This window comes from Phyllostomus discolor, chromosome 4 (assembly GCF_004126475.2).
Source record: "Phyllostomus discolor isolate MPI-MPIP mPhyDis1 chromosome 4, mPhyDis1.pri.v3, whole genome shotgun sequence".
NCBI lineage: Eukaryota > Metazoa > Chordata > Mammalia > Chiroptera > Phyllostomidae > Phyllostomus > Phyllostomus discolor.
The window spans coordinates 109242025-109260457 of NC_040906.2; the positions used below are offsets into that span (position 1 = coordinate 109242025).

At 46.9% G+C, this 18433-nt stretch overlaps 1 protein-coding gene across 3 annotated transcripts; it reads left to right on the top strand.

Annotated features, from left to right (window-relative positions):
- The first annotated feature begins 457 nt into the window (after positions 1–457).
- Positions 458–17880, top strand: LHFPL5 (LHFPL tetraspan subfamily member 5). Of its 3 annotated transcripts, XR_004902726.1 has the most exons (5): positions 460–1264; positions 7266–7502; positions 13215–13241; positions 14649–14715; positions 14815–17880. XR_004902726.1 is itself a non-coding variant. In XM_028510719.2 (4 exons), exons 1-3 carry the CDS (start codon positions 853–855, stop codon positions 13223–13225), a joined length of 660 nt encoding a protein of 219 aa, XP_028366520.1. In that variant the 5' UTR covers positions 461–852; the 3' UTR covers positions 13226–13241; positions 14815–17880. The 3 variants fall into 3 exon arrangements, 2 of the variants coding, with proteins under 2 accessions (XP_035879909.1, XP_028366520.1); XM_028510719.2 differs by lacking the exon at positions 14649–14715 and having other exon boundaries at positions 461–1264; XM_036024016.1 differs by lacking the exons at positions 13215–13241; positions 14649–14715 and having other exon boundaries at positions 458–1264.
- Positions 17881–18433: the final 553 nt, after the last annotated feature.

Here is an 18433-nt window from a genome sequence, read left to right on the forward strand (position 1 = left end):
TACACGTAAATATCTCGCAGTATTTGAGGGCAGGGGCCCTAACCTTTTTATCTCTGTGGTTCTTGCCTAGGAATGATATCCTCCAACATAGGGTTTAGCACACAGTAGACTCTTAGAAACGTTTATTGAAAGATAGGAACTAGAAACCAGTGACCTGAAGATAAAATCAGAAGAAGCTTTGCAGGCCTCCGGGGGGATTAGAGGTGCTGGGAGGGCGACCAGGGAGCAGTCCGGGGCGGAGTCGAGGGAGGATGGGATGAGGACAACGCTCAGGAAGCGGTTTTACGGCAGGAATTAGCGGGAGGAACAGGACAGCTGCAGTCCCACCCTCCCAACTCCTGCCCTCGCTCGGGAGAGTGTAGAGGGGCCTCGGTTCCCTCCAGCGTCGGCCCCGCCCTGCACCCCAAGGCTGCCCAGCCCGCCCCTCCTCCGGAGGTCAGGGGTGGGGTGGGGGAGCTGGCCGCGGTGCTGAAGCAGCTCAGGTCGGGGAGGGAGGGAGGCGGGGCCGGCCCAAGGGGGCGGAGCTCTCCGGGGCCCTGAGCTGGAAATGGGGGCGGGGAGGCGCCTGCAGGCCGGTAACCCCCAAGGGCTTGAGAGGAGAACAGGAGATCAGAGACAGGCCGGATAAAGCGGACACAGGCACCTGGGCAAGCTTCCCTGAAGAAGCCAAGATCGTCATCTTTGTCCTATTTATTTATTCTCTTTCCTCTACCTTGGAGGGACCCTCATCTTGTGCCCAGACCTCAGCCTCCTCTCCAAACTCAGCCGAGGGTGACCTGCTTCTGGGCCCCCATCTGCACAGACACCGACTTCCAGCCCACAGGCCTCAGCCCAGGCGCTCGTGCCCTCACCATGGTGAAGTTGCTGCCTGCCCAGGAGGCCGCCAAGATCTACCACACCAACTATGTGCGGAACGCCAGGGCGGTCGGCGTGATGTGGGGCACGCTCACCATCTGCTTCTCCGTGCTGGTCATGGCCCTGTTCATCCAGCCCTACTGGATCGGGGACAGCGTCAACACACCCCAGGCAGGCTACTTCGGCCTTTTCTCCTACTGTGTGGGCAACGTGCTCTCCTCTGAACTCATCTGCAAGGGTGGCCCTCTGGACTTCTCCTCCATCCCCTCTAGAGCCTTCAAGACTGCCATGTTCTTTGTGGCCTTGGGCATGTTCCTCATCATTGGCTCCATCATCTGCTTCAGCCTGTTCTTCGTCTGCAACACCGCCACAGTCTACAAGATCTGTGCGTGGATGCAGCTGGCTGCAGGTGAGCAGGGATAGTGGGTGGGCAGGTGGGGGCCCACCCCAGGCCGCAGGTGCAGCTGTACCTTCCCATCCTCCGTGGAAGCTCTGGGTCTCCTACTCAGCTGTCCTCCTTTAGCCCGGCTCTACTCAGTGTTCTGCCGAAGCTTCTGAGGAGCAGAGACTCTTAGAATGGCTGTGATGAAAAGGACCTGCAAATTGTTCAACTGCCTTATCTTGCAGTTGAGGAACTGAGGACCAGAGAGGGCAAGTGACTTTCCCAGGAGCACTCAGCTAATTGGTAGAAGTCAGGTGCCCTGACTCCCAGGTTATTACACCAGAGGCTGCTGCCACTCTGGAAGGAAGGAAAAAGAAAGCTTTCATTATCAGCTATGTGGGAATGCGACCCAAACACGTGGCAAAATAGTGATGCCAGTCAAGCACATTCTAGATGTCACATCACCCACTTCTGTGCATTTGTTCTTTCTCCTTTAAGGATCCCCAGGGTCCTGCCCTCGCCCCCTCCCTCCCCCTCCAAACTGCTCTCAAGGAAGACTGTAAGGTCAGTCACTGATTTAGGATGTTCTGCTGCATGTGACCTCTCCCACAGGAACTTGCATTTAAGTTCTCTCTTTTATTGTGGAAGGAAAGTCTTTGTCCCTTAATTATAGGGTTCCATACTTGAGGCTGTAGGGGGGAGACATTTTGTGATGTGGAGGCGGGTACTGTCTAGGGTCTTTAAAACCAAGTAGGGGAGTGGTTACTTGTGGTACTCAGAGGAAAGACCTCCGCAGCCCACTTTTTCTGCTCCTGGCCCAGGCAGGCCTCAGTGGGCCAGCTGGTCCTACTCTCTAGAACCCAGGTAGAGATGGCCTAAGATTTTGTTGTGCAGCCCTTGGTCCCTCCCCACCCCAAGGACTGTGCACAGCCTGTCTGTACCGGGGAGATGTCCGAGGCAGTGCTGGGGACTGCACACAAGAGTGGAACTGCTTTGCTGCGGTTGACTAGAACGAAAAGCAGTGCTATCCTGAGCTGGCAGAATGAAACATGGATCAGAATCCAAGACAATTAACATATAATCTTGAGACCCATGTCTGAGTTGGAGGGGACTGCAGAGAGCTACAGTCCCCTGCCCCCCAACTATAGATAAGGAATTTTGGGGCTGAGAGAGCTGGTAAGACTTGGCCAAGCTATAGCAGATCAGCTGGCAACCAAACACCTAGGAGGACAGAGGCAGAGTCGCTGATGCACACTGATGCAGAGAGCCATGCACACTGATGTAGTGTGATGATTTGCAGGGTGCCTTCGCACATGTCACCTGGACATGTCAGCAGCCTCGTCACGAAGCAGTGAAGTGGGCGTTCCTTCCATTTTACACATAAAGCTCTGGGGGTTAATTTGTCTTTGAGCACACAGGTAGTGAGGGGCAGAACTTTTGATTTCGAATCTTGTACCCAGGCCTTTCACCAGCCTTCAGAGCTGCTCGCATCCCCATAACCCTCTCTTCTGGAGTCTCTCTGTATGATGAGAAGAAGGCTGGGGTAGGGATGAAACAAGCCTCGGTGGGCAGTGGGAGGAAGAAGGGGAATGAAGATTTAGCATTCTGTGATGAAGTGGGGTAGAACGGACCCTGGCATGCTGCCAGCTGGCCCTGCACATCAGACCTGTGGGATGCTGGGAACCCAACCATCCCTCTCCTTCTCTGCACTGCCCCTCCCCCAACCTCTCACAACAGGTGGCATTTGCCAAACAGGCAGTGCTGGGAGGGCCTGGGTGGGGGAGGGGTCGCCTGGCCATCTGAGCCAGACTCTGGGTCATGGAACTGAAGACACTGTTAGCAGGGGTGGCCAGGGACCATCACATGAAACATTTACGTTCGGGGAGAGAGAAGGTGGTGTCATGTTCCACTGTTCCACGCTGGGGAAGGGAAGATGAGCCAAGGGAGGGAGCAGGAGGTGGTGTGTCCCACAGCCAGCAGCTGGGGGATGCATCTATCTGAAGAGGCCTTAACCAGTTAGCTCTACCTTGCTAGAAGCCTGGGACCAAGAAAGGGAGCAGGAGAAGGGAAAGAGGACTGATGACTGGACCCATGTAGGCTGTGCCTTACCAATACCAGATGAGCTTCTGGATGCCAGGGGCAGGCTGAGGGTGTCCCAGTTCCTACAAACACTGACAGGTCAAGTTGCTTGTCTCTTGGAGTCTCGGCGACCTCATCTGTATAATACAGCAACAGCACTTCCTTTCACAGGGTTCTTGTGAGGTTGGGATGATGTAATGCATGCAAAACACTTTGTGCAGTGCCTGACACAGGGCAGGTGCTCAGGAAATGTAATAATCACAAAACCCAACTTTATCAGTCAGGATGGCTGTAGCGATACCACAGTACAAACAACTCTCAGATCTTAATGGCTTAAAATTAAGGTTTAGGGTTTATGTCTCCCTCATGGTATGCACTCCCTGAGGGTCAGTTGGGGGCTCTGCCCTCACTGTTCTCTACTGAAGCCCAGGCTCACAGAGCATCATCTGTCACTGCAGAGGGACAGGGAGCTCTAGAAGGTCTCCCCCACCTGTCAGATGTTCTGGCCTAGAAATGCACACATTTCATTGGCCAAGGAAGTCAGATGGCCTTGCCTAACTTCAAGGGAGGGAGGGGGTCAAGGAAGTGGAATCCTCCTGTGCACCTGGAATAGTGTGAACAGCCCCGATGACATCCGCACCCACCCAGGTTGTGTCCATCTGACTTCAATGCCAATAACAAGAGCAATAGCTAACGTTAGTTGGCCACTGACCATGTACCAGATACTGTAGTGAACTTTCCATAATCACACTGAATCCTCATAACCCTGCTTTGAGTCAGGTGTTATTATCTCTATTTTACAGATGAGAGTATGGAAGTCACGAAGGGTAAGTAAACTTGCCTAATACCTTATACCATGCTGGCCTCTACTTAGAGCCCCGAGACACCACAAATGGGGCTGACCCCCCAGTGCCCAGGACCAGAGGTGGAAGGGTGGGGTGCTTACAGAGGGCTGTGGTGCCCATAGTGACAACATGCTTCCAAGTCCGAGGCCCTGGGCTCTTTCCCCGAGCCGCCATAGGGAGACAGTGTGGAAGGGGAAGGGGCCAAGTGGAGAAGTGCTGGGGAGAAAAGTCCAGAAGGGTGGCTCCTGTCCACATTCACCTGTGCACGAGCGTAGGTATGTGTGTGTGTGTGTGTGTGTGTCTCCCCCCACCCCCCGCCACCGCAGTTAATCCAGGGGCCATGCGGGGCACCAAAGGCTGGTCTCATACCAAGAGGGGAAGCCCACAGGTTTTACCTGAGTATCTTCCCGAAACACTTCTGAGCTTGTCACTAAGTCTGAAGTGTCACCACTAAACACATTCAGCTCTTTGGAGAGATGTCACAGTCTGGGAGTAGAGGGAATTAACTCTGAAGTCAAGAAAGGAGTCCCGAGCTCAGGTCTTGGCTCTGCCGTAGCTGGAGGACTGGGCCGGTCACGGTTTCTCTGAGACCTCAGTTTCTAGTTGGTAAAATGGGACATTTGTGTATGGCCTACTTCACAGGACTATTGTTAGGGTCAAGAGCAAAATACTACACAAAGTACTTTGTGATCTATAAAAGAACAATATAAATGAGCTCCTCGTATAAAACAATCTAAAGAGGGTTGATAGACTTGAAGGGAAGACGGGACCCTGATCGTCATACTTCCCTGCGCATTTGTGTGCTCTGCTGACCCTCCTCACAGGAGCCAGCGGAGCCCCCATTAGGTAACTCTGGGTCCTGCGAGGTGCTGCTCCAAGGGGCTCCTGGGAAGGCACAGCCTCAAGACTAAAGACCCTCCTGCCTGAGGAAGCAGGGCCCCTAGCTGCGGTCGCAGTGCTCAGGGTCCCTGCGGTCACACCCCAGGATTATGTCACCTGTCTGTGTAGCGAGGGTGGGGTGGTGGTTTGGTGACGAGGCACGAGAGCAGTGGGGGAGGGGGAAATGGACTTTGTGGCTGTGAATACCGAGTCAATGAAAGCGTGGGGGGCACTATGGGAGTAACACTCACGAGTGCCAGGTGTGTGCCAGGCACTGGTCTGAACACTTTTCCAATATTAATTCGTCTGACTCTCAGTGCAGTCTAAACAGATGGGTACTGTCATTATCCCTATTTTACAAATGAGGAAACAGGGACAAAAAAAGTGTAAGTAGCTTGCTCCCAGTCACATAGGTAGTTAGCAAAGAGCAGGGCTTGAAGTGAGAGTTCCCGGCTGCTCCCTCTGAGACAACCAGCGGAGCAGTGCTTTTGAAATCGCAGCTCCTGCCCTGGCTGGTGTGGCTCAGTTGGTTGGAGCATCATCCCGTAAACTGGAGGGTCGTGGTTTTGATTCCTGGCCAGGGCCCACGCCTGGGCTGTGGGTTTGGTCCCCAGTCAGGGCGCATGTGAGAGGCAATCCATTGATGTTTCTCCCCTCCCTTCCACTCTCTCTAAAATCAGTGGGTGTGTCCTTGGTGAGAATAAAGAAAAAGTGGTTCCTGATCCCACCCCTGATTTGGGAATCAGCATTTTTAAACACACCTTCCAGGGGATTCTTAGACTCAGGAAAGCATGGGCAGCTGTGTTGTGCTTTCCTGGGTAAGAATGAGGAGACGCAATGGCTTGAATGGAAGGTTCACCAAGGAAGCAGTCAGAGACGTGTCTAGAATACATCCTGTGCTCACTGACTCTAAGATACCTGGGTTGCAGGGCACATGGGTACTCTATGTGCTGTAAAAAGGAAAATATTGGATTGGCTAAAAAGTTTGTTTGTTTTTTTCCATAAGATGGCTCTAGTGATGCTTAGTTGTCTTTAACTTTATTTGAAACAATTTTGTTAGATTGTATTGTGACAGCTGTGATATCAGCATGTATTTTAAAAAACATCAAAATTCGTGAATTTTTAAAAAGATTTTTATTTATTTATTTTTAGAGCGAGAGTAAGGAGGGAGAAAGAGAGAAACATCAATATGTGGTTGCCTCCCACGTGCCCCCCACTGGGGACCTGGTTTGCAACCCAGGCATGTGCCCTGACTGGGAATTGAACCTGTGATTGTTTGGTTCACAGGCCCGCACTCAATTCACTAAGCTACACCAGCCAGGGCAAAATTGATGAATTTTTATGTAGCCATTTTAATATTGATGATGGAAGAAAACACACAACATTTTCAGCATATTATGCTTCATTATTTCAAGAAAGGTAAAAACACAACTGAAACACAAAAAAAGATTTGTACAGGCCTGTGGGGCAGAGGCTGTCCAGAGAAGGTGCTGTGACTGATCGAATGTGTCAAAAGTGGTTTGCAAAGGTTTGTGCTGGAGATTTCTCGCTGGGCGATGCTCCACAGTCGGGTAGACCAGTTGAAGCTGATAGCGATCAAATTGTTGGGACATTAATTGAGAACAATCAGAATCATACCACGTGGGAGATAGTCAACATACTCAGAATATCCAAATCAATAAAGTTATTGGTGAAAATGAAAACTGTGTCTTTAAGTTTATGGAAAAAAACCCATATGGACTTTTTGGCCAACCCAATACTCGTAATTAAACCATGGCCTGAAGCTTTCTCGTTAACACTTGTTTCAGAGACATTGAAATATGAAAAAAATTACATACGTCTTAGGAGTGATGGGTTTTCTGGGCCGGGACCAGATTTTGGGGGCTTCAAAACAAGGGTAGGTGGCGCCTCCTTAAGTCCGAAATGAGGAGCATGGCTGAGGGCCTGGTCGGACCCCTTGTCACTGAGGCAGAACCCTCCCCGGGCTGCGGGGCCTGGCTCTCTGTTCTCTTCCTCTGCCCGCTGGCTTTCAGGGAAGCTGCTTTAGCTCTTGGAGCCTCCGTTTTCTCCCCTGTGTTCTACAAGAAGGATGGCAGGAGCTGCCCCTTGTGCTTCTTAAGGCTGTTAGCACAAGGAGAAGGGAGGTGACAAGATGACAGCAATGTGAGTCGGGAGGTGGCAGACGGAGCACACCTGGACTGACACATCTGTCCCCACCCCCTCAGCCACAGGCCTGATGATTGGCTGCCTGGTTTACCCAGATGGTTGGGACTCGAGCGAGGTGCGGCGCATGTGTGGGGAGCAGACCGGCAAGTACACGCTGGGCCACTGCACCATCCGCTGGGCCTTCATGCTGGCCATCCTGAGCATCGGAGACGCCCTCATCCTCTCCTTCTTGGCCTTCGTGCTGGGCTACCGGCAGGACAAGCTGCTCCCTGACGACTACAAGGCCGATGGACAAGGTAACCCGCCCTCCCCCGGGGAGGTGGGGCTTCCTCTCAGCCAGTCCCGGAGACTTCGCCTCTGACCAAGAGGTGGGGACACCAAGTCCAATCGGACTCAGCTCTTGTCTCAAAGGCCAAAGTCCAGTGGAGGGTTGCAATACGGCAGGTGACAGGCCTGTGGGGCAGAGGCTGCTCCAGGTGAAAGGGTGTTCTTCTGTCCCCTGCGTTCTCGGGGTGTGCGGGGAGAGTCCTGATCCACCTGGGGAGCCAGGCGTGGCCTCCCCTAGAAAGCCACCCAGAGGCTGGCTCTTGAAGTAACCCTGGGGGTTTGCTAAGGGGATGACAGGTGAGCAGAAGGGATGACTTGTGGGGGAAGGAGAAAGGCAGGTTAGGGTACAGAAGGGACAGCTCCTGGACTGCACTCCCTGGGGTAGGGTAGCCTCGAGGTTCTCCATGTGCCCATCCTGGTTCAGTTTCCTCTCTTCCAAATCCTACCCCTCAAGCATAAAAGTCTGATGCAGCCGACCCTGGACGCACCGGCAGACCCTTTGGGAAGCCTCCTCTGACCGCTTCCAATGGCCTCCCTTCCTCCAGGGCTCCTGTCTCTCACAGGCTCTTCCTCTATCTTGAGGCACTGACCTTTCAGTGCGCACATTTTATCACCTTGTCATAGGGCTGGGCCCGTCTCACACCCTGTGAATCCCGAAATGCAGGTGGCCACTATGAGGGGCCTGTCACACCCCAGAGACCTCTCCAGTCTCCATTCCCCAGAGTTGTCTTCATATCACCCTTGAACCTGAACAAGAAGACGCAGCCAAACTCCCTTTTCCCCTGTGACCAAAGGCTTTCCAGGGAAGCACCTGAAGCCTTCAAGGGAGACCACCTACAGGTTCCCAGAAGGTGGGAGCAAGGAGGAGCATGGCATTCAGGTCTTCTCAGCCCGGGGCCCACTTCTCCACAGGGAGATAACTGGAAACATCTCACCCTTCTCTGGAGGTGGGAGAAGAGAGATTCACAAACCTGTTGTGTGGTTAAAGATGGAAACCAAATTACCAGAATGAGCTGGGCCAAGGCGGACAGAGGAGAGAGATACAGTTCTACTGGAGGGTCCTGGGGATGCTTCAGGCCTGGGTCCCTTGCTGACCCCGTCAAGGGAAGGGGAATGGAACTAGTGTTTGTGGAGCTCCTCTGTGTGCAGGAGTGATGTAAGGTTTGTCCTTAAAGGACATTTTTATGTAACCCTCACAGCAACCCTGTGAGGAAAGGATGGAAGTGGGGACCCCAGCAACATGCACAACTTTTCTGCGTCGAGGGGGCTCTCCCGGGAGCTCCGCAGGGGGCTGCCTGGCTCTCAGCCTGGAGGGCCACCCTTAAATCCACCTGGACACGTGTGTGGAGCATCTTTATATTATTCACTTGTATTCTTTTTTTTCTCAGAGGGGACTCTTTTAGCTAGAAAGAAATTTTATTCATATTAATTTCTCTTTAAAGTGCTTTCTTATAAAGAGATGGCTGGCTTTCTTCCTTTGACACTTTCTTCACTCATCAAAATGTCAATTCACGTTCCTTTGCTCCCTTCCCTCCTCTCCTTCTGTGCCCCATGTATGTTGCCTTCGATCTTTTCAGATTTCCTCCTCTGTATGCGTTAGTCCTCTCACTATCATACAGAATTCAATTTATTCTTTTTATTACCTGTTAGAAAACACCCACATAATCTTCCTGAACACATCTGGCTACTCAATGAAGTAGTTATTGCTTCTGTCAAAGCACAAAGTTGGGTCAGGAGAGCAGAGCTTGAATCCCAATTCTGTTTGTTTGTTTATAATTGAATTTATTGGGGTGACACTGGTTAATACAATTATACAGGTTTCAGGTGCACAATTCTGTAATGCATCATCTGTATGTTGTGTTGTGTGTTCACCACCCCAAGTCAAGTCTCCTTCCATCACCATTATCCCCCTTCATCCTCTTCTGCTTCCCTCACCCCTCCCCTCTGGTTATTACCCCGCTGTTGTCTGTGTCTTGAAGGGTTTTTTTTTCTTAATCCCTTTACTTTTGTCACCCAGCCCCTTAACCCTCCCCCTCACAGCTGTCAGTCTGTTCTCTGAGTCTGTTTCTACTTTGCTTGTTAGTTTATTTTGTTCCTTAGATTCCATATATGAGTGAACTCATAAGGTATTTGTCTTTCTCTGACTGGATTATTTCACTTAGTATAATGTTCTCCAGGTCCATCCACTCCATGGCAAAGGGTAAGATTTCCTATTTTTTTAATGGTTGAGTAGTATCCCATTGTGTAAATGTACCACAGCTTTCTTTTCCACTCATCTGCCGATGGGCGCTTGGGCTGCTTCCAAATCTTAACTATTGTATGAATCCTAGTTCTTTGGAGTCGCTTTTCCTCAGTGTTCTTTCCAGTGAAATGGGGGCACTCACCACTGCTCTGCTGCCTCAGTCACTGTGTGGCGTAAATGAAACAATGAAGGCAGACATGAGCCTTGCACGAGTGTGTACTTGTTAATCTGCTCTTTAGGGGTTAAGGAAGCAATGGAAAATGAGTACGGGCTTTGGAGTCAGAGCTGGGTTTAAATTTTGGCCCCTTGTTCTAACTGTGTGACTTTGCAGAACTTACTTAACGTCTCTGGCTCTCAGTTCCCTGATCTGAGCCTCGTTTCCATGGAGTTAAGTAACCTCCTTCAAAAGACTGTGCTCAGGAACAGGATGAGCACGTCTGCTTTTGTCATTTCTATTGAGATTGTGCTGGAGCTTACAACCAGGGCAATTAGTCAAGAAAAAGAAACAAAAGAAGCTGCATTTGGAGAGGAAGAAGTTAAAATACCCTTTAACAGATAACATGGTTTTGTATATGGAAAATCCTAAATAATCCGTGAAAAAAAAACGATTAAAGCTAATATCCAACTATGGCAAGGTTGCAGGATTTAAGAGCAACATACAAAAACCTGTTGGACTTGTGCCCCGGCTGGTGTGGCTCAGTTGGAATGTCGTCCGGTAACGGGAAGACTGTGGGTTCCATTCCCAGTCAGGGCACACACCTGGGTTGTGGGTTCCATCTTTGGTCTGGGTGTGTACAATCCCCAGTTCAGCACATGCAGGGGCAACCCATCAATGCTTCTCTCTTGCATTGATGTTTCTCTCTCCCTTCCTCTCTCTAAAAGCAATTAAAAAGTATCCTCAGGTGAGGCTAAAAAAATAATAAATTAAAAATATATTAAAAGTCTATTGGATTTGTATACACTAACATTGAACAATCTGAAATGAAATTTAAAAAACAATTTCATCCTGGCTGATGTGGCTCAATGGGTTGAGTGCCAGCCTGCGAACTGAAGAGTCACCTTTTGGATTCCTGGTCAGGGCACAGGCCTGGGTTGTGGGCTGGGCCCCCAGCCAAGGGCGTGCGAGAGGCAGCCGATTGATGTTTCTCTCACACATTGATGTTTGTCCCCCTCTCTCCCTCTCCTTCCCTTCCCCTCTCTCTAAAATATAAATAAAATCTTTAAAAAAAGTAAAACAATTTCATTTACAATAGCATAAAAAGAATAAAAAAGAACAAAATAGGAAAAAATGTAACAAAGAAGTGCAAAACCCATACATGAAGATTGTAAAACATTGTTGACAAAAATTAAAGCCTTAAGTAAATGAAAACATTCATGTTCATGGATCAGAAGACTTCATATAGTTAAGATGGCAATATTCCCCAAACTGATCTACAGATTCTGTGCAATCGCTATCAAAATCCCAGCTGGCTTTTTGCAGAAATTGGCAAGCTGATCCTAAAATTCATATGGAAATACAAGAGATTCAGAATAGCCAAAACCATATTGATGAAGAAAAAGTGAGAAGGTGGACATGCCTTGATTTCACAACTTGCTTCCAAGCTACAGTAATCAAGATGGTGTGGTACCTGCAAAAGAGTAGACACACAGACCAATGGAATGCATTTGAGAGTCCATAGCGGGGATAAATGATAATGGAATAAATAAATAAACAGTCCGGAAATAAACTCAACATCTCGGGCTGATTTTCAACAAAGATGCCAACACCTATACATGGGGGAAATAACAGTCTTCAATACATGGTGTGGGGATACCAGATACCTACATGCAAAAGAAATTAAGTTGGACTACCTACCTTATATCATATATAAAACTCAAAATGGATCAAAGATCTAAATGTAAGATATAAAGTTATAAAACTCTTAGAAGAAAACGTAAATGTCCATCTTCATGACCTTGGATTAGACAATGGTTTCTAAGATATAGGAACTAATATACAAGCAACCGAAAGAAAAATAGATAAATTGGATTTCATCAAAACTGAAAACTTTTGTGCTTCAAAGGACACTACCAAGAAAGTGATAGCATAATCAATAAAATATATTTTAAAAAAAGAAAGTGAAAAGACAACTTACATATTGGGAGAAAATATTTGCAAATCATAATTAAAATTCTAGTATCCAGAACATATTAAGAACTCTTACAACTCAAAAATAAAAATACAAATAACATAATTTTTTAAATGGGCAAAGGATTTGAACAGGCATTTCTTCAAAGAAGACATACAAATATCCAAAGGCACATGGAGACCCTCAACATCATTAGTCATTAGGAAAATGTAATTCAAAACCACAATGAGATAGCACTTCACACCCACTAGGAAGGCTATAATAAAAAAGATAAGGAAGTGTTAGTGAGCATTTGAGGACTTGGAACCCTCATACACTGGTGGTGAAAATGTAAAATTTTGTGGTTGCTGTGGCAAACAGAATGGTTGTCCTCAAACAGCTAAACATAGAGTTATCATGTGACCCAGGAATTCTACTCCTAGGTGTATATGCAAGGAAATTGAAAATCCATGTTCACATAAGACTTGTGGATGAATGTTCATAGAAGCACAATAGTCAAAACATGGAAACAACCCCGATGTGCATCGACTGATGAATGGATAAAGAATATGTATAAATCCATACAGTGGAATATTACTCAGCCATAAAAAGGAATGAAGTACTGAAAATTGCTACAATATGGATGAATCTTGAAAAAATTACAGTAAGTGAAAGAAGCCCGACACAAAAAACCATATGTTGCATGATCCCATTCATAAAAAATGTTCAGAACAGGCAAATCCATAGAAACACAAGGTAGTAGTTGCCTGGAGCTAAAAGGAGGGGGAAATTGGGAGCGAACGCTAATGGGCACAGAGCTCCTTGCACAAAAACGTCCTCGAATTAGGTAGCAGTGATGCTTGCACAACCGAGTGACTATCCTTAAAACAACCAAGTGGAGTAAAATTTATATTAGTGAATTATATCTCAAGAAAAATAAAAGATTGTGCTGAAATTAGAGAGTGCACACAAAACACTAACAATGCTTGCATATTATAGGGGATTAATCAATATTAGTTCTCTCCCCCTCTGTCTTTCTAGTATCTCCACTTCTTACATCGTCCATCTGCCTAACCAATAACAGCTCCTACGCTCAGTTGCCCACCGACAGTTTCTGGCCCTGGGGGTGCAGTGGTGAGGGAAGAACTCTAAACTGGACCTTAGGTTCTGATAATGGAGACAATCTAGCTACATGGAATTACAAGCTGATAAATGGTGTGAACAAAGAGTGCAAGCTTTCTTGAGAATGAATAAGAGGAATTGTTGGGGAATTCTCCCGAAAACAAGGCTTGGTTGTAAACTAGCACTGTTCCTTCTCTTTTTCATTGCAGAGGAAGTCTGAGGCAGCTGCAGGGTCGGTGAGTAATTCCACTGTGGGGTGGTCTGCGCGACCTTGGATGGGCTGTGGCTTCTGCTTCCTTACTGAATTGTCAGGCGGAATGACTCATGAGACTGAGCTGTAGGGGCCGTGAGGTGGCCTGGGGATGACCTAGGGAACGGGAGGAGCTAGCTGGCATCTGAGCCCTTCACTGAGGGGCTAACAGGAATGCTTGAGTTTTACTTGTGTCCTGAGAAGTGGAAAAAGAACAGGGAGAGAAGAAAGAATTTAAAACGGGCAGGTGGCTTCATAAACTCATCTTTCTGTGGAGTTTGGCAAAAAAGAACAACTTTTAGAACTCATTACTGTCATTTGCACCCTGATTTTCAGAAAGCATTTGAAGTGATTTGTAAGACATATACTAGAAAAACCTAATAAAATAGAAAACAAAAGTCATAAGAGGAAAACAAGTATTCCAGAAAGCGAGGCTAATAGAATTACGGCACTGAGTTATTAAATTCAGCTGTATGCTTCCTGATAGCTGAGGCAAAAAGAAAAACATGATTTAAGCAGTTTTAATGTATGGTTGAAAAAGAATTGTCTTTTAAGTTTTCAAAATGTGATTTAACAAGAAAATTAAGGAATGCACTTTGAAAAAAGAAAGAAAAGCCCAGGACAGCCCTGGCCAGCATGGCTCTGTTGGGGGTCGTACTGTAAAGCAAAAGGTCGCCAATCCAATTCCAGTCAGGGCACGCTCCTGGGTTGCCTGCCTGGTCCTGTTTTTGGGTGCATGCGGGAGGCAACTGATCAATGTTCCTCTCCCTCTTTTTCTCCCTACCTTCCCCTCCCTCTATAAATAAGTAAAATCTTAAAAACAAAAAAACAAAAGAAAGAAAAGTAAAGCCCAGGAAAGTATCAACTCCTTGATAGCTGTCAGTGATTAGGGATCTACGTACTGCAGGCCAGGCACTTTGTGTGGGTAGGGAGGAGTATCTCACTGTAATCTATTTTAAATTTTGCAAATTAACTTCCAATCTGTGACCACATAGATATACTTTTTTTTGGATAATTATAAATCAGTATTGCAGCGCACCCCCCCCCCCCCAAGATGTTTCTCAGACTTTAATAAGAACCCGAAGAGCTGAGGATCTCGTTAAAGTGCAGGCTCTGACTGGCAGTGATGGGTGCTGGAACCAAGGTCCCACTTTGAGTAGCAAACTATTAGAATATAGATATTTTCCCGATGTTCATTATGAAAGTTTTTAAAAGCTGCCAACTCCACAGCACTCGTGTGCCATTTAATTGTTAAACCAGACCTCGGTTATTGGCTATTTTGGATTGCTGCCATAGATAACTTTCTGATAGAATCTGGAGTGGAATTACTGAGTTCTCCCTTTTTGCTCTACATTTTATTTACATTATAATGGACATGAATTTTTTTATCGAGGGACATCGAATACTGTCTTACACACTAGTGAGGACGATTGCATGCCTGGGTGGAAATGAATCAAAATGTGAGCATCATCCATAGGGAAGTCTTTCATTTTTATTGGCTTTAAAAGTATCAAATTTTATAATCTTAAACTCTTTTGTTGCTTTAAAAAATATCACAGGTCATCTATTTCCCTGACACTGGAAAATGAGGGAATAGTATTCTTCTGAGATGAACCTAGTTCCTGCCCAGCATCCCTGACCCTGGCTGCTAGAGCAAGCCCCGAAGCCCTTGCCACAGGACTGGAGCCTGGCGCTCTCCGGGATGAGGCTGCCTACTGTCCACAGAGAACTCTCAGGTGAAGCCGAAGTGCCGAGACACCCATCAACGATATGCAGACACAGGTCCCTCTCTCCTGACTGGGGACCCAAGTTCTCTTCCTATCCCTTCATGCCTGCAAATTGCTTTTCCCTCTTGAGGTCTCCTCTGTGAGAGGAGGAGGTGGAATGAGTTGGAGCCTAGGGCCCTCCGGGTCTGAGACTCCCACAGCCCAATTCACCGAGGACACGTCCTTTGAAGGCACACCAAAGACGGCCACCGGCTCTGCAGGGCGTCTGAACGAGAGGCAGCTAAGCAAGGTGGATCATTTCAAGTTGAGGTTTAGGGGTTCCTTTGCTTCTCCTTTCTCACATTTTGTTTTCTTACTGATGCTCAGAGGTGGGTAAGGAAGAGAGAAGCCACCAGAACCTGAATCCATCGGGAAGTCTAATAAAGATCGGGTGAACACAGAGTCTAAAAACTTGAGACTAAATTGGCTTCTTTCCCTTTGGAACCCAAAATCACACCTCTGTGTAGTACCCACACTGACCCAATCAGAACTGGCTACCAGATTCAGAAATCTGTTACATGTGTTCAAGTAGTTTGTTATAGTAATTGAAAACATTTCTTGTAAAACACTTTGGATTTGGCACACTAAATGGTGAGTCTTTGCCAGCACCCAGAGGGGAACTCAGTTTGGATAATACCGCATTGTAGCAAATGCCAAGACACCTCATTCTCCAGGCTGTTCCCTCCCTGGGGGACGGTGGGTAGGGCAGGGATTTGTTCACTGTCTGCAGTGAACGGTCCTGAGGAACAGGTGTTTCCTGGTCTTCAGTCATTTACTCAGGAGAGAAAAAATGTGGGCGCTGTTCTCACAGGTGAGAGGGGGTAAATGCTGAACAAAGCTGTAATGGATCTGATAGCTTCATCCAGCAGCAGTCAGGGACATGACACACAGTAGGTGTCTTACTCTGGGGCCGTAGGGCATGTTGTTTTAACCAACACCCTCTGACCATATGCCCAGTCAGTGCAGTATTTCTGCTCCCGTTCAGATGGGTGAGGAACGAGAGCCTCCCAGCGCTGTCCCGGTTGCCAATGGGAACTTTTTAGCATGAGGTGTAATAATCATATTCATCTTTTTAAAAGTGGCTCAGTGAGTTTATTGCATTTTTTTCCATTACCATGTGTTATCCTTATACTCACCCTTCTCTGCCCTACAGTTGCCACACTTGTCCATATCCATGAGTCTATTCGTATTTTCTTGTGCTGTTAAGATTATTTCAGAGCCAGGCACCTACTTCATGCAAGCTTGATAAACAGCAGAATTTCACAAATTCTATAGCTTAGTGAGTTTCTAGCTATATTTGTTCATTTATTTCTTTTACTTTTTATAGAAGGCAAGAAATAAAAACATTTCTAAAAGCCTCTCTACTGTCAAAATATTTCTCACTGAAATGGCAACTATGGTGATTCACAGGAGCTTCTGGGGGCTTCAGGTGCACCTGCCAGCAGCTTGCATTGCTCTTGCTGGGGAACAAAATGCAAATGAGTCACCACCCAGCATCTCCCCTTTAGCTTTATGTTCAAGGAAACTCGGAATTCAACCTGTCCAATAATAGTAATGATTTTTGTTGATACTCTCAGCTCTCTTAAGTGGCTTTACCTTTAAATAAATTCCTAAAGGGCGCCTCACATCTCATTTTTGAAAGTATATAGAAACTCAATAAAACCAGCACTCCTCTAACCAAGTTACCTTCCTTTCTCATTCATTTCTGGTTTGCCTGTCTTGGGCTGGAGGCTAGAGATGGTTCTGATACCCAAGTCTTATCAACAATGACCAAGCCTGAGCAGATATGGCCCAGAGAGGAAGGACTAGTCATTTACTCCTGAAATGTGGACTGGAAGGATACCCCAAATGCTTTCATTACCTTACATCTTTGTATTAACTGTTGCTGCATAACAAATTACCCAGAATGCAGTGGGTTTAAAACATATCGGTTTCTGTGGGTTAGGCTGCAGCAAGTCTCAGCCAAGTGTCTCTACCTCAAAGTTTCTGGCAGGGCTGCAATTAAGGCGTCGCTTGTTTCTGAGCCCAGTGGTTGTCTGCAGGGTGTTTCTCACAGGTTGTACTGGGGGCCTCTCAACAGTGGTACTCACACAGCACCTTGCTGTCCCAGAGCCAGGGCTCCGAGGCGAGTCAACAGGGTGCAGGCCGAAGCCATAGCCCTTGGATGTCCTAATCTCAGAAGTGACATCCTGTCATGTTTACTTTCCTGTTAGGATAAACCCCACGTTCAAGGCAAGGGAATTACAAGTGTTCTTACACAAGTGTGTAACAGGTAGGGATCAGTGGGGTCCTGTTTTTCAAGTAACTTATTTTTTGTGTCAATTAACTCCTTTAATTTTCTGCTAGAATGGCCACTTACCATAATGCTTTATTGGAACAAATGTTAGATCCTCATATCCTCACATGCCGCTGGTAGATGTTTGTTTTACAATAAAGTTGCTGAAAATGAAAGAAGAGCCCTAACCCTCAAAACTCCCTCTACTTTTGTTATCTAACCTCAAGAGGATTTATAGGAGGGTCCACTAGTTCCCCAGTGACTGAACCTTCCTCTATATTAAACAAATCCAAAGTTACCAATGCAGTATTTTAGGGGCATAATTTCTAAGAACACAGCTCAAATCGTAGGCAGCTGATGTACCTTGTATAACACAGTCCAGTTCTGCCAATTGGAGGACAAAGCTTGTTACTGTGTTAAAATGGGCAAAAGTTAGATCCGAATTATGGATGAGAGAACATTGTGATAAAAGTGAACTTGGAGGATATAAACTCAAGTTGATCACCTCCCTTTATAAGGAATGCTGCAGTGGGTAACAGAACTAGTTACTAATGTAAACTTGCTTAATTAAAACTTAAAACACTGAACATCTCAAGTTTTCTGGCTTTTACACTGGGATATTTCTGATTTCATGAGTGGGTGTGGATTAATATTTGTGTAAAGACTAAGAAAATGCCTATTGTACATTTAGTTTTAATCACATACATTTTTAAATTACAACTCTTAAAAACAAGATACCAGCAGTGACAAACATCCCTCCGCAGTAGGGCCGAAGGTCCGTATGTTATCTTCATAGTTTTGAAGACTGAAGAGCTGTTACCAACGCCTTGGTAACTCCGAAGGCACCAAATCGGTGGGCAAAATACAAAGCTTCTTCGGTGTTAAAAAGACCCGATTTTGGAAGCAAATACAAGTTATCAACAAATCACCAATGTTCTGCGCTACAGTAGTCTAAGAGCAAATCATTTGCCTTGTAAGGTCAAAATGGAACTCAACAGGCTTCAAAAATAAAAGAATGGCCCTGGCTGGTACGGCCCAGTTGGTTGGAACATCGTTCTAGACTGCAAGGTTGTGGGTTCAATCCCCGGTAGGTAAAGGAGCATCAGAGAAGGCAGCCTAGCATTGTTTCCCTCTCTC

Coding starts and splice junctions, on each gene's coding strand:
- LHFPL5 (XM_036024016.1), top strand. CDS start 853: ATGGTGAAGTTGCTGCCTGCCCAGGAGGCCGCCAAGATCTACCACACC. Junction 1,265..7,265: donor GTGGATGCAGCTGGCTGCAG/GTGAGCAGGGAT, acceptor CCACCCCCTCAG/CCACAGGCCTGATGATTGGC.